The sequence below is a fragment of the Chiloscyllium plagiosum genome, chromosome 36, assembly GCF_004010195.1.
Source record: "Chiloscyllium plagiosum isolate BGI_BamShark_2017 chromosome 36, ASM401019v2, whole genome shotgun sequence".
In the NCBI taxonomy this organism is placed as follows: Eukaryota; Metazoa; Chordata; class Chondrichthyes; order Orectolobiformes; family Hemiscylliidae; genus Chiloscyllium; species Chiloscyllium plagiosum.
The window spans coordinates 4,215,345-4,229,146 of record NC_057745.1 but is presented as its reverse complement, the minus strand read 5'-3'; the positions used below and the strand labels follow the sequence as shown (position 1 = coordinate 4,229,146).

General features: G+C 38.2%; 1 protein-coding gene across 5 annotated transcripts in view; it reads right to left on the bottom strand.

Annotated features, from left to right (window-relative positions):
• iqch (IQ motif containing H) overlaps positions 1–13,802 on the bottom strand; it is a 181,800-nt gene that overhangs the window by 137,223 nt on the left and 30,775 nt on the right. For all 5 annotated transcript variants that reach the window (XR_006309444.1, XR_006309445.1, XM_043677177.1 and 2 more), the window contains exons 6-7: positions 3,416–3,536; positions 2,937–3,074 (exon numbers count right to left, since the gene is read on the bottom strand). Coding sequence is in view for 3 of the 5 variants with exons in the window: in XM_043677177.1 (XP_043533112.1) it covers positions 2,937–3,074; positions 3,416–3,536 (259 nt within the window). In the remaining 2 variants the exon portion in view is untranslated. The remainder of the gene's footprint in view (positions 1–2,936; positions 3,075–3,415; positions 3,537–13,802) is intronic.

The following is a 13,802-nucleotide window of genomic DNA, read 5'->3' as shown; positions in this document are numbered from 1 at the left end:
AAACTTTTTTCCCCGGGTACAACAGAGTGTTACAAGGGGACATAAATTTAAGGTGAAGGGTGGAAGGTATAGGGGAGATGTCAGGGGTGGGTTCTTTACCCAGAGAGTGGTGGGGGCATGGAATGCGCTGCCCGTGGGAGTGGTAGAGTCGGAATCATTGGCGACCTTTAAGCGGCATTTGGATAGGTACATGGATGGGTACTTAATCTAGGTTAGAAGTTCGGCACAACATCGTGGGCCAAGGGCCTGTTCTGTGCTGTATTGTTCTATGTTCTATGTTCTATCAGAAAATTCTGGAAAACCTCAGCAGGCCTGGCAGCATCTCTGGAAAGGAGAAAGTGAGGACTGCAGATGCTATAGATCAGAGCTGATAATGTGTTGCTGGAAAAGCGCAGCAGATCAGGCAGCATCCAAGGAGCAGGAGAATCGACGTTTCTGAAGAAGGGCTCATGCCCGAAACGTCGATTCTCCTGCTCCTTGGATGCTGCCTGACCTGCTGCGCTTTTCCAGCAACACATTATCAGCATCTGTGGAGAGAAAGCTTTGGATCCAGTGATCGATCTTCAGTTCACCCCATCTTCTGCATATATACTAACCACTTTCCAGCATTTGCAGTTTTTTGTTTTATTTATATGCATACATTTGTCTTTTTCAGATAGGCAGGATGTGACAAGTGGGGTCCTAGCAGGGGTCTATGCTGCGCTCTTAACTGTTTGCAATTTATATCAATGACTTAGATAAGGGGAGTGAAGGCATGCTGGCTAAATGATTATAGCAATAGGTTGGACAGTATGTTTGAAGAGGACACAAGGATACAGATAGTTTGAATGAGTTGGCAAAAATCTACTAGATGGAGTACATTGTGGAAAAATGTGAAGTCGTTCACTTTGGCAGAAGAATGAATTTGCAGAGTATTACTCAAATGAAAAATTACTTCAGAATTCTGTGATAAAGAAGGATCTAGATGTTCTAGTGCATGAGTCACAAAATGTTAGTATTTGGGTACAGCAAACAATTAAGGTTAACTGAATGCTGTCTTTTATTACAAGAGGAACATAAAAGTAAGGATGTTAAGCTTCATAGAGATCATTGGTTACACCACAGTTCAAATTCTGTGTTTAGCTTTGATCTCCTTAGCTGAGGAAGATACATTTGGTTGGGTCAAAGGAGGATTATTAGATGGATATCTGGAGTGAGCAGATTGTCTTACAAGGAAAGTTTGGATAAACGGGGCTTGTTTTCACTAGTTTAGAAAAGAGAAGGGTGCTTGATTGAAGCGGATCATGTCTTTAATAGTCTTGACAAGATGGATGTGGACACAGTATTTCTCTTGTGGCTAAATCTGAAATCAGGGCCACGGTTTAATGGTTAGGGGGTTGTCCTTATATGACAGAAATGAGGGGAAATATTTTCTCCAAGGGTTGTGCACTTCAGAATTTTTTGCCTCAGAAGGTGGTGGAAGTGAAGCCATTGAATATTTTTAATGTGGAGGCAGATAGATTCTTATTACAAAGGGAATGGAAGCATATCAGGAGTAGATGCAAATGTGGAATGCAAAACACAGACAGCTCAGCCATGTTCTTATTTAATGGCAGAGCAGCTTTGGGAAGCCAAATGCCTTAATTTTGCTCCTAATTTGTACAAATATTGTATGTATATTTGTATCATATATAGCACGCTAGTATCTGGTTGCTTGCAAAGGTGAAAAAACATTCCAAAATGACAAACATTCCATTCCCCAGCATTTGACTTCCACTTTGAATACAGAATTGATTATAACATGTCAGTCTGGATCAGTGAAATGCCTACTTGTCTCTGTAAAAATGTACTGAGTTCACATTTTAGAACTGGAGAACATAATTTAGGCTGACACTTTGGTGCCTTAGTGATTGGTCTTCTTTTTCATTAAGGAAACCATCTTTAGAATGAGGCATTTAAACCGTCTATCCACCTATTAGTTTGATGTAAAAGCTCCCGAGATACTATTTTAAAAAAAAAAGGGATTTTTGCAAATGATATGGCCAACCTTTTATCTTTCAACTCACACTGGCATGACACTGTTTGTGGGACCTACTGCATTGGCTACAGTGTTTTCCACAAAGAGCAATGATAACACTTCAAAAACTTAATACATAGGATATGAAGAGCTTGAGGACCACGAGGATGTAAGGGGAGTTAAATAAATTATTCCTTTCCAAATGGAATAAAGCAACAAATATTTTGTTACCATTAAAATTACATGACTTTTCAGATTATAATAACCAGAATCTTTCTTTCCCTTTGAAAATTTGTTTGAGGGGAACGTGTAAACATTCCCAATCCATTCCACAATACACAGTATTGAGAGCTCACATTGCCTCCAGCCACTCTGAAACCAATGCTCAAAGGAATACAGTCCACCATTAAACTGGTCTTCTTTTTTTAACCTCTCTCCCCAATTAATTTTTAATGTATAGTCTATAAAGAATAGATATGCAGACCAATGGAATAATGATTAATACCCTACCTGCGATACTGACTGTAATGTATCCATGACTTTCGTTCTTATGAGCCAGGTCACTTGTAGGACATGAATCATATCCCATAATTTTGCATAATGTATCTTTGATTCATATACTGCTACAGGAATTGAATCATGCGAATTGCATAGTGAAAAGTGTATCTACTTCTGTAATCTTGTTATTCTTAATTTGCCACCTGACTGTACTTTAGATCTCAATACACTTTCTCCTTTAGAGTAGTTTTTTTTTTTCACTTCTCTTTTCCTAAAGGTGCTGAATATTGAACGGTATAGTTCTAAAGGTATTGGTTTCCTTCCAAGTACATTAGTCATGGAGTTATTCTTGGAACATGAGCTCAGGCAGTGAGTGGTGGCAGGTCATTCAACCAAGGAGGGATTATTAACCAAAAAATATAGTCTTAAGCACTATCTTTACCAAATATTTCAGGAGATGGTTTCCTATGCTTCTCTTGAATATCATGAATCTTTGCTGCTCTGTTTTGGACAAAAGGTGGATCAACAGTCAGCTCAGATGCTGGAGGAATTAAACCTCGTTCAATCAAACTCAGAATACCTATGGAAGAAGCAAAAATATCATTAGCAGTAACTGTGAGTAATGTAAAATAATTATTTCATGAAGCACAGGATATGACCCCTTTAGAAAGTAGGGGTAAGCTGCAGACAATGTTGCAGTGTGTGCAGCAGTCTTGCTTCAACTTGTTTTGAGACTTCTCGCAGAACATAGAGAAGTTCTGTTCAAAACAATATCCCAAACCATTAAAACCACACATTTCACACAGAAAAGCTCATCAAGTTTGTGTAGTTAAGACTAACATAATAGGAAAAGTCCTAAAATTGGTTGATGCCTAACTTTATTGCACATAACATTGTGTGATGTAGTCTAGTATTACTGACCTTTTCTTGCATCTTTTTCAGATACAAATGGAGGAAGGAGTGATGGATTTTCACGGTGGGAAACAGGCAAAATGGCAAGTGTACCCACTGTAGAACCTTTAATAAGTTTTTGAGGAGGTATCTGTTGGAGAGAAACGCTATGAATTAATGTTATTTTCATTTTGAGAGGTTGTGGTTATAAACTTCTTGTTGTGAATTTCATGCACATTCACTTGCAGCGAACATCAGTATGGCCCACCAGGTGACCAAACCTCCATGGTTCATTGCTGACACCTGAACTTAAACTGTGCTGGTATTCATTTATAATAAATTACTGCTAATTATAACATCTTTTCTGGTCTCCAGGCTATTTATAAATAAAATATTTTATATATCATCTCCCTTGTTCTTCTCAAGATTACTTTCATTCGATGTAAAGGTGAAATAGATAAAGAGAAATGTTGAGACACTTTTCCCTTTTAGCCCTTTCACATTAAGGACTTCTGTTTAACTCTGGATCAGTCCAGTGCGATAACATCCATTGTCTTCTAAGAATATTTAGGGGCCTTATATTCCATTAAGTTTGGTGAATGATAATTCTGCCTTCCAAAGATGGTCCACTTTTCAACAGTGCTCCAGTGGAGATACATATCTACTCTTGACCTATTCAACTAAGGAGAGATTTTGAAAGACCCAGAATTCAGTGGGTAAGCTTAGCTTCTATTTGCTATTAAGCAAACAAGGAAATCTATATGGAAACAATTATCTCAGTAGAAAGTGGAATGGCCCAAAATATTAACTTTTGGTCCTATCTAGTTTTACTTTTTTTTCCTTTATCATCCTGTTTATTTAGTAAATGCTGATTCAAATTATTCGAGACAAAGTCAAACATTCTCTGCAATTACTGTTTGTATTAAAGTAGAAAGTAGCTGAAGAATTCTGTGCATGTAAAGTGGAAGAGGATGACAGTTCATAGAAAAAATATGTATCTAATTAAACTCTTTCTCGATATAGGCAGCACTCTATCCACTCTTTCAAGGACTTTCATCACTGGAAGTATTAAATATTTTAATATTAGTGAATAGTACATTTTCAGAAACATTATTCAGTATCTCATTTAAAAGGTATTACATTGAAGTACAGTGACTCGTAATACGTAGGAAAAATTAGCAATCACAGCAATTCTTTAAGAGGCATGACTGTTGTACATTTTTGCCATGATTTTCTCAGGGACTGTTAAAAATTAAATGCTCATTGAGACATAATAATGCTTCTAAATAGAGGACAGTTTTGTGACATCAATAATGTAGGTCACAAATAAGGATATAACAATCTAAATGAAGAGTTACCATTTCAGTATTAATTTATAAGAAATGTGGTTGTTTTGATGATGTAACAAAAATGTCTGCAAAGTAGTCTTGAGGTAGAACTTTATACAAATTTCATGCATTGCATGAGAATAAAAAATAGCAGAAGTAGCAGAAAGTGAAAAAAGAGAAAAAAAATTGAGGTAAAAGATATGTGCTGGCTGATAGCATTGAAAATGTCAATTCCAGGCAGAAGTCCAGCTTCTACCAGTCAGAAAGTATGGACCCATCTTATTGTAATTCATGGCTGGACCTCTATCTTACCCACAGACAGCTGTAAACCAGCAGCCCATAGCATCCCAATCAGGCACCATGTTACCAAAGAATGCTGAAACACACTGGAACACCATTACTGCATCCATGCAGCACGTTTCTATTGCACCCTGCGTAGCTGAATGACAGACTTGTCTTGTATTCCAGATGACAAGCGCTGGATAAAAACTTAAACAAATGGTGACCTTTAGAAAGATTAATTTGTTTACCAACAAATGTTCTTCTGTCATAAGAGATGGGGGTGACCTTCACTTCCCAAATGCTGGGTTGAAAGTATACTGATTGTAGTCATCTGTTCCTTAGCTCTGCTTTGGCAATTATCTCTGATTTTTGTCATGGTGACATTGTATTAATTTGTATATTTCTTGTAAAGATTTTATTAACGTAACAGGCAATTTTTGAATTACTGCAGTGTAACCAGAATCTACTGAGTTAGACACATGCCAGATCACATGCAAGGAGAACAATCCATAAGTATTGACTACAAGTTTTATTATAAAAAATGAGGAATAAAAACAAATGGAGCCAAGGTACAATTTTGCACAATGGATACTGTTAGATACCATGACAGCAGTCCTATGTAATTTGGAAATGTACTGATAACTGTGCTCAAATGCCGATTTTATATTTAAAAAAGAGCAGCTTTTATCTCTACATTTTAAAAGCACAGGAACGGTTTTTGACTCCAAGTACTTCAATTTACCTTGTAAGTGTTTTCAAGGGAATTAGTATCACATTATTGAATAATGTGCATTATATTTCACAATTCTCAAAGAGATATATTTCCTCAGCAAAGGCTTTACAAGAAAGATGAACCACCCATGACTAAAGAAGTTAAGGATGGTATCAAAATACACAGTTAGAAATCACACAACACCAGGTTATAGTCCAACAGGTTTAATTGGAAGCAGTAGCTTTCAGAGCGTGCTCCGAAAGCTAGTGCTTCCAATTAAACCTGTTGCACTATAACCCGGTGTTATGTGATTTTTAACTTTGCACACCCCAGTCTAACACCAGCATCTCCAAATCATCAAAATACACCATTGTGAAGATTAGTGGTAGACCTGAAAAACATAAGAACAGGAAGCAAGAATATAAGTAGTTGTCCTTGACCCTACTCCATCATCCAATACAATCATAGCTAATCTTGTGCCCCAAATTCAATTTCCTACCTCTGTCCATATCACCATGATTCCAAAAACCCAACAATCTGTGTATCTCAGCCTTCAATATTTTCAATGATGGAGCATCCACTACCTTCTTGGATAGAGGATTATAAAGATTCATAATCCTTTCAATGAAGACTGGGAAAGAGGAAGTGATGACTAAAAACATGGAAGAAAATAGTTTGTGAATACATTAGCAAGAAATATCAAAACAGACAGCAAGAGCTTCTACATGTAGTTATATAAAAAAAGAGTAGTTAAATCAAATGTTAGTCCTCCAAGGATGAGACTGAGGAATTAACAATGGGAAACAAAGAAGTGTCAGTGACTTTAAACAATGATTTTGTGTCTGTCTTTGTGGTACAAAACACTAAAAGCAATCCTTTAATAATAGATGATCAGGAAGCATCAGAGAGGAAGAATTTAAAACAATCCTCATCACTGGATCAAATGTATCAGGCACACTAACTTGACTAAAAACTGACAAGTCCCTTGGACCTGATTGCATGTATTTAAATAACTTAAAATAAATTGCTACAATGACAGTGGACTGGTTGTAAAATTCCCTCGATCCTGTAAATATCCCAGCGAATTGGAAAACTGTAAATGCAATGTTCTATTTACAGAAGGGAGATAGAAAACAGAAACCATAGGCCAGTTGCCTAGGATTGGGTGGCATGGTGGCTCAGTGGTTAGCACTGCCTCCTCACAGTGCCAGGAACCTGGCCTCTGGCCTCACGGGACTGTCTGTGCACAGTTTGCACATTCTCCCCGCGTCTGCGTGAGTTTCCTCCGGGTGCTCTGTTTTCCTCCCATATACCAAAAGATGTGCAGGTCAGGTAAATTGGCCATGCTAAATTGCCCACAGTGTTAGGTGCATTATTAGAGGTAAATGTAGGGAAATGAGTCTAGTGGTTTACTCTTCAGAGGGTCGATGTGGATTTATTGGGCTGAAGGGCCTATATCCACGCTGTAGGGAATCTAATCTGTAGGGAATCTAATCTAATCATGTGTCATAAGTGAATTGTTGGAATCCATTGTTGAGTAGTAATAGCTGGATATTTAGAAACTCATAATACAAATCAAGCAAAGACCTGGTTTCATTGAAAGGTAATTTTTTTTTGCCAAAGTTATTAGAGTTTTTTTGAAGACATACATGCAAGGATGAACCAGTAGGTGCAGGGAATATGGATTTCCAAAAGGCTTTCAGTAAGATGTCACGTAAAAGCAAACCTAAAGATGGGTGTCTCTTGTACAATAGCATTTAATACCTGCTTGAGGGCACCAGGAAGCAGGGAGCCCCGGCCCCGAACAGCCCTGCTTCTGCCGATTCTCAACTTCTGGACAGCAAGCCCCTTCCTGTCACCTTCAACCAGCTGTTAGTTACCTTATTTCATGGATCGCATAATGATCTCATGAAGGTTTCTATTCCCAGTGGTGGATAGCAGTAATGGAAAGATGGTAGCCTCTGACAGATTGGTAGATGGGATAGGTATTGCAAGTAAATGTCCCTGTTGAAGCCAGGAGCACCAGTGGCAGCATTGCACTGTCTATTAGGGAGTGATTCCCTTCGGACTCCTAGAGATTGGGTTGGTGGAGGCGCTGCCAGTTCTGATAGCAAAGATATGGTACCCCTGCCACCCTCATTAAGTTCTACCTAAAGAATCTTCAAAGGGTTGTAGGTTGCAAATGGGTAAAAAATTAATTGATCGAGCATCATGTGGAAAACTGTAAGATTGTCCATTTAGTTTTTAGGAAGAATAGAAAGACAAAATATGATTTAAAAGGACAACGATTAAACAGTCCTTTGGTACGCAGGGACCTGTATGTCCTTGTATAAGAATTGCAAAGTTAGCATGCAGGTACAGAAGGCAGTTAGGAATGGAAATGAAATTGTGGTCTTTAATTGTGGGATTGGAACATAAAGGTCCACACCTGGAGTATTGCATACAGTTTGAGCCTCTTTATTCAAGGAAGGACATACTTGCATTAGACAATTCAGTAAAGGTTAATTATTAGGTTAAGCACATTGTGAGGAAAGGTTAATCAAACTGAAGTTTAAAAAAAAGAGGTGATATTCTCAAAACGTGAAATTCCAAGAGTAGATGCTGAGAGTTGTGGGGCATCCAGAATTAGGCAGCATATGAAGAGTCACCCATTAGGACAGACTTGAAGGGGAATTTCTTCTCTTAGAGGGTGATGAATCTTTGTAATTCCATGCCACAGAAAACTGAGTCATTGAATATATTCAAAGCGAAGATAGATATTTGAACCATAGGTTCAACAGATAGGAATATGAAACTGGAATGGACATTTGCTCATACATTACTTTATTGAATGGTAGAAGAAGCATGAAGACATGACCTAATCCTATTTTTTATTATTTATGTTCTTATGTTTATAGACATGTCACTGTCAATGAAGTGTAAAAACTCACAGAAGTGCAACAATTCAGACTTCCAATGTTGACTAAGGCATGTGGCGAAAAATATATGGTTCTTAAATGATCAGTGTGTGATAATCTGCTTTTTTAATTACCTAAATTGTTCTGGTAGCTTGTCCATTTCTTGGAATACAAAACCATCCATTTCAGGGGAGCAATGTTTGTTACAACATCAAATGAGTGGATAGGATATAAACAAAACACAAGCCAAATAGCACAAAAGACAACAGCATCAAGAGAAAAACCATTCACAATCTCACTTTTGTTACGTTTGTTCCACAAAAGTGTTTTTTTTTAAACTGCACATTAGTGCCTGCTCCCAACCAGTCTCTGAGTGCTGCTTTACAATAATCTTTTTCCTAATGTTATGGTTATATTATGCTTGTTTTGTGCACAGCACCACTAGCCAAGCTGTGTGTTATATTATGCATTGGGGAATATTTCCTTCCTTTCTTCAAAAAGTGAATAATCATATTTTTCATGGTGTTTAATAATCAAAATTGTGCATGCCACTGATTTTTACTGTGGCTGACTTTGTGCAACATGAATTTACTAATGGGAAATCAAGAAAAATTGCCAATTATGATACACCTCTAATAAATCCCATTTCATATTTCTCAAGCTACTGTTAAGCGATTTAACTAGTATAAAGATAAAAATGTAGTTAACTCAGCTGTGCATTAATAGCATTCATTTCAAAAAGGAAGCATTCACAAATGGTGACACAAAATGTTTGCAAAATCTAGCTAAATGACCTAAATGTATATTGAGGTCTTGTTGGTTTGTGTATTAGACAAATGAAGCCTGAGAAGCTAGTCCTACAAATATTGGCAAATTGTAACTGAGCTAACTGGGCGGCACGGTGGCACAGTGGTTAGCACTGCTGCCTCACAGCGCCTGAGACCTGGGTTCAATTCCCGCCTCAGGCGACTGACTGTGTGGAGTTTGTACATTCTCCCCGTGTCTGCATGGGTTTCCTCCGGGTGCTCCGGTTTCCTCCCACAATCCAAAGATGTGCAGGTCAGGTGAATTGGCCATACTAAATTGCCCGTAGTGTTAGGTAATGGGTAAATGTAGGGGTATGGGTGGGTTGCGCTTCGGTGGGTCAGTGTGGACTTGTTGGGCCGAAGGGCCAACTAATCTAACTTGTCTACAGCTCCAAAGATTAGAGTGAGATCATGTTGAAGAAGAGCATTCCCATAGCTTAACATTGAGACGAAACACTGACATCAAAGTTATTTTGAATTTAAACCCTTTAGTGCTTAGATGTTCGAAGGGATTTAGTCAGGCTAAAAAAGTTGCAAATTTGGATATTTTTAGTTTGCAAAAAGGGTCGGTACTTACAAACAAAAAATAAACACATTTAGGAAAATGCTCAGAAAAATCTACAAAGAACTAGAAAAACAATTAGGCAAATGAAAATTACATTTTACTTCACGCAAAATCAAATACATCACACTTCAACTAATTTGAGTAAATTGCTGAAAGAAGATAGATATTTTGTTGATGGTTTTCATCTTCCACTCATCAAAACATTGGCAAGGACACCACTTTAAGAGGAAAGCCAATATTTCTACTGCATGACAGCAGACTGCGATTGATTGAAAAATAGATTCTCATCGGTAGACGTATTATCATTGAGAATGCACTCATAAAGCTAATTAACAGCTAATTGCCAGGCTTTGTTTAAATTTTAGACCGGAAAGGTTGATGCTGATCGATCAGTCCAATGCTCTGAGAAATGAACCACTGAATGCAAGTTACTATTTTGTTGAGTTGAAACAGGTGAAGCATATTTACAAGTTCTTTCTGTGTATTAATGTGTATAGCTTCCAATGTACAAAAGTGTGCCATACTGAAAGTCCAACTAATAAACTTAAATTGATTGTCAGTTAATTCTTCACACACTGAGGGTTAGCTAGCAAATGTTGCTCAATTTTCGAATCACATCTAATGTTGGACACTGTGATGTCAGCTTTGCTAGCATGGCCTGGTTGGATATTTTTAGTTCCTTGCTGGTTATGAACAGCCAAAGGAATATGTGCTTGATAAAATCTGCAAGTCCTTGGGATTTTCAGCTTATACACCTGGCATCACACTGGCACTGAAACTCATATAGAACACTACTCCTTTGTATGATAGGCAGAATATCTCTTTGCTTGATGATAACATCCTGTTCATGGCTAACATTACTCATCTTGCTACTGCATAGCAGTAGTTAGTTTAACCTGTTACAAATTTTTGAGAGATTTTTCCAGAATAGTCTAAGTTAGACTAGGTCACCAAGAGTGACTGCCTTAGCATGTTTTATGAGTTTGTACAATAAACAGCAAGAAATAATCTGATCAAAGGTAGTCATTATCCAAAACGATGGTCTTGATGTACCCTATTTCAGTATCAGGGTTGCATGGTGAAAAATACCTCAGGTTCTGTATATATGCCAAAACATATGGGACTGGCATGGGATTCCTACTAGGCCAAAGTCTTACAAATATCTCTGGTGAATGCCATGAGGAATGTTTTTCCCATGTGCATTTTTTGACGTACAGATAATACATTTACCATATTGGAATGTGCAGTTGCCTATTAGAAACTCCTTATGTACCTTAATTGGCTCCATCCTGCACTCAAATTCACATTTGAAATGGAACATTCAAATAAGTTCCACTTTCTTAAGTCCTCGGAAATGGGGATCTCTACCACCGTCTACCTAAAACATACCATCATTGGCTAATAGATGTTGGGGTACATGCAGAGTTCTATGTACAATAAGACTGGCCTCATTGGTGATTTCTAAAAAATGTCAGAGCTATTTGTTCATCATGCAAACGTTGTACTGAAATATGCTGTTTCAAAGTAATTCTGATGGATATTGACTACCCTAATCAGATCATGTTTTGCACTATATCATGCAAACTCATGAAATACAGCCACCCACCATCCTGACTCTTGCTGCTGTGAACTTTGAAAGAACTCGATATGCATAATATATGATAGTGTTTAATTTCATGGGATAAGCACAATTGGAATACAGACTTAACATAGACACTACAAGTACTTAAGTCAATGAAACGATTCAGTATCAACGATGTCCAATCCTTTAGAAAGATCTGTGATTTGGCAAAACTCCAATTGCTTTTGCTGATACTATGGTCATTGCTGCTGACGTGTATTCTCATTATTGGCAAAGCGACACATCAGTTAGCTTTTAAATGTAGCTTCAACAATGTACCAACTAACTTCTGAACTGTCTCCAGGTGTTACCTGTGTGATTTTGATTGCAGCAGTAAATTTGGATTTAATAATATCTTTGAATGATGGTTTTAAATGGCCACTGTTAAATTAGTCAGTCATTGTATACTATGTGCAGAAAATGAGCTGGTCCAGTTATACAAATTCTGTGCTGATTAGAGCAGGTCAGGGGCTAGGAATGCTGCAGTGAATAACTCAACTCCTGACACCCAAAGCTTATCCACCATCTACCAGGTAAAACCCAGAAGTGGGATGGAATAGTTCTGATTTGACTCGAAGAATGCAATTCCAAACAACCATCTAAGTTTGACACCATCTAAGACAATGCAGCTTGCTTGATTGGCACCTCATCTACAAACATTCATTGTGTCCACCACTAACGCTCAGTAGCAGCACAGTGTATCATCAATTACAGAAAAAGCTCCTCAAACAGCACTTTCCAAACTGGTGACCACCACCAGAAAGACAAAGACAGCAAATAGACGGTAACACCAGTGCCTGTAAATTCCCCTCCAAGCTACTTACCAACCTGACTTTGAAATGTATCACAATTTCTTCAATGTTGCTGGGTTAAAATCCTAGAACTCCTTCCTAGCAAATAGCCCACCACTACTTTCTTATTAGGAATGGGTAATAAATGCTGGCCCATCCAGTGACACCAACATCCCATGAATGAATAAATTAACTTCAAGGTACAGGAATATCAATTTTTTTTAAACAGAAGGGAAATTTGGATAGGTGTCAAAAACTATATCAACCCATCTTATGCCATCTTCTAAAGTTTTAATTATCTATTTTCACTTGTATTCGCCTTGTAGTCTCTGTAGGTCATCAATTGATATACCCAACATCACAGCAAACCTGAATAACCCAAACTTCAGCATGCAAGGTCCTCTGGGAGCACCACGGAACTGTGTCTGATGTGAGAGGTTCTGTCTGTAGGGTCGCTCATTTTTAAAACAATTTTAGTTCTCTGCCCCATACAAACCCATTCAGCCATCTACCCTCCATTGCGTAAAACTTAATAATGATGCTGTGAGGCTGCAAACTCCATTTCATTACACATCCTGCTTAGAATTCTGCTGATGCTCCTATCCTTTCCATGCTTTGACTAACTACAAATTAAAAGCAGTGGTCCACACAAGTCAGTAGCAATCCTAAGCAAATCCTAAACATGACTAATAACTCTCAACTTCCATGGTAACTGAAAAGCTGATCAGAATTGGTATGTGGGATATTCTGAGTTCGCTTATGGGAGCAAAAAAGAAATCATAAACTGGTTGTGCATCACTCAGCTAAAAATGGCTGTATGTTCTGGTTGGGAGAAAAGGAATGTACATTCATATAATGAAGTAATTTTGGAAATTTGGTAGAGATGGGTATTTTCTCATTTCACCAAATGGCCTATTTTTCCATTGACGCAGTTCCCATTTAATAGACTTGTGTTAAATGTTTTTGATGTAGTTTTGGGATGAACAAACTTAAAAATCACATAACACCAGGTTATGGTCCTACAGGTTTATTTGGAAGTTTGAGCTTTTGGAGCTCTGCTCCTTCGTCAGATAGTGATCTCTGATTCTGGATTAGTGGTGCTGGAAGAGCACAGCAGTTCAGGCAGCATCCAAGGAGCTTTGAAAAAATAGACGTTTCGGGCAAAAGCCCTTCATCAGGAATAAAGGCAGTGAGCCTGAAGCGTGAAGAGTTAAGCTAGGGGAGGGTGGGGGTGGGGAGAGAGTGGCATAGAGTACAATGGGTGAGGGGGGAAGAAGATGAAGGTGATAGGTCAGGGAGGAGAGGGTGGAGTGGATAGGTGGAAAAGGAGCTAGGCAGGTCGGACCAGTCCGGACAAGTCATGGGGACAGTGCTGAGCTGGAAGTTTGAAACTAGGATGAGGTGGGGGAAGGGGA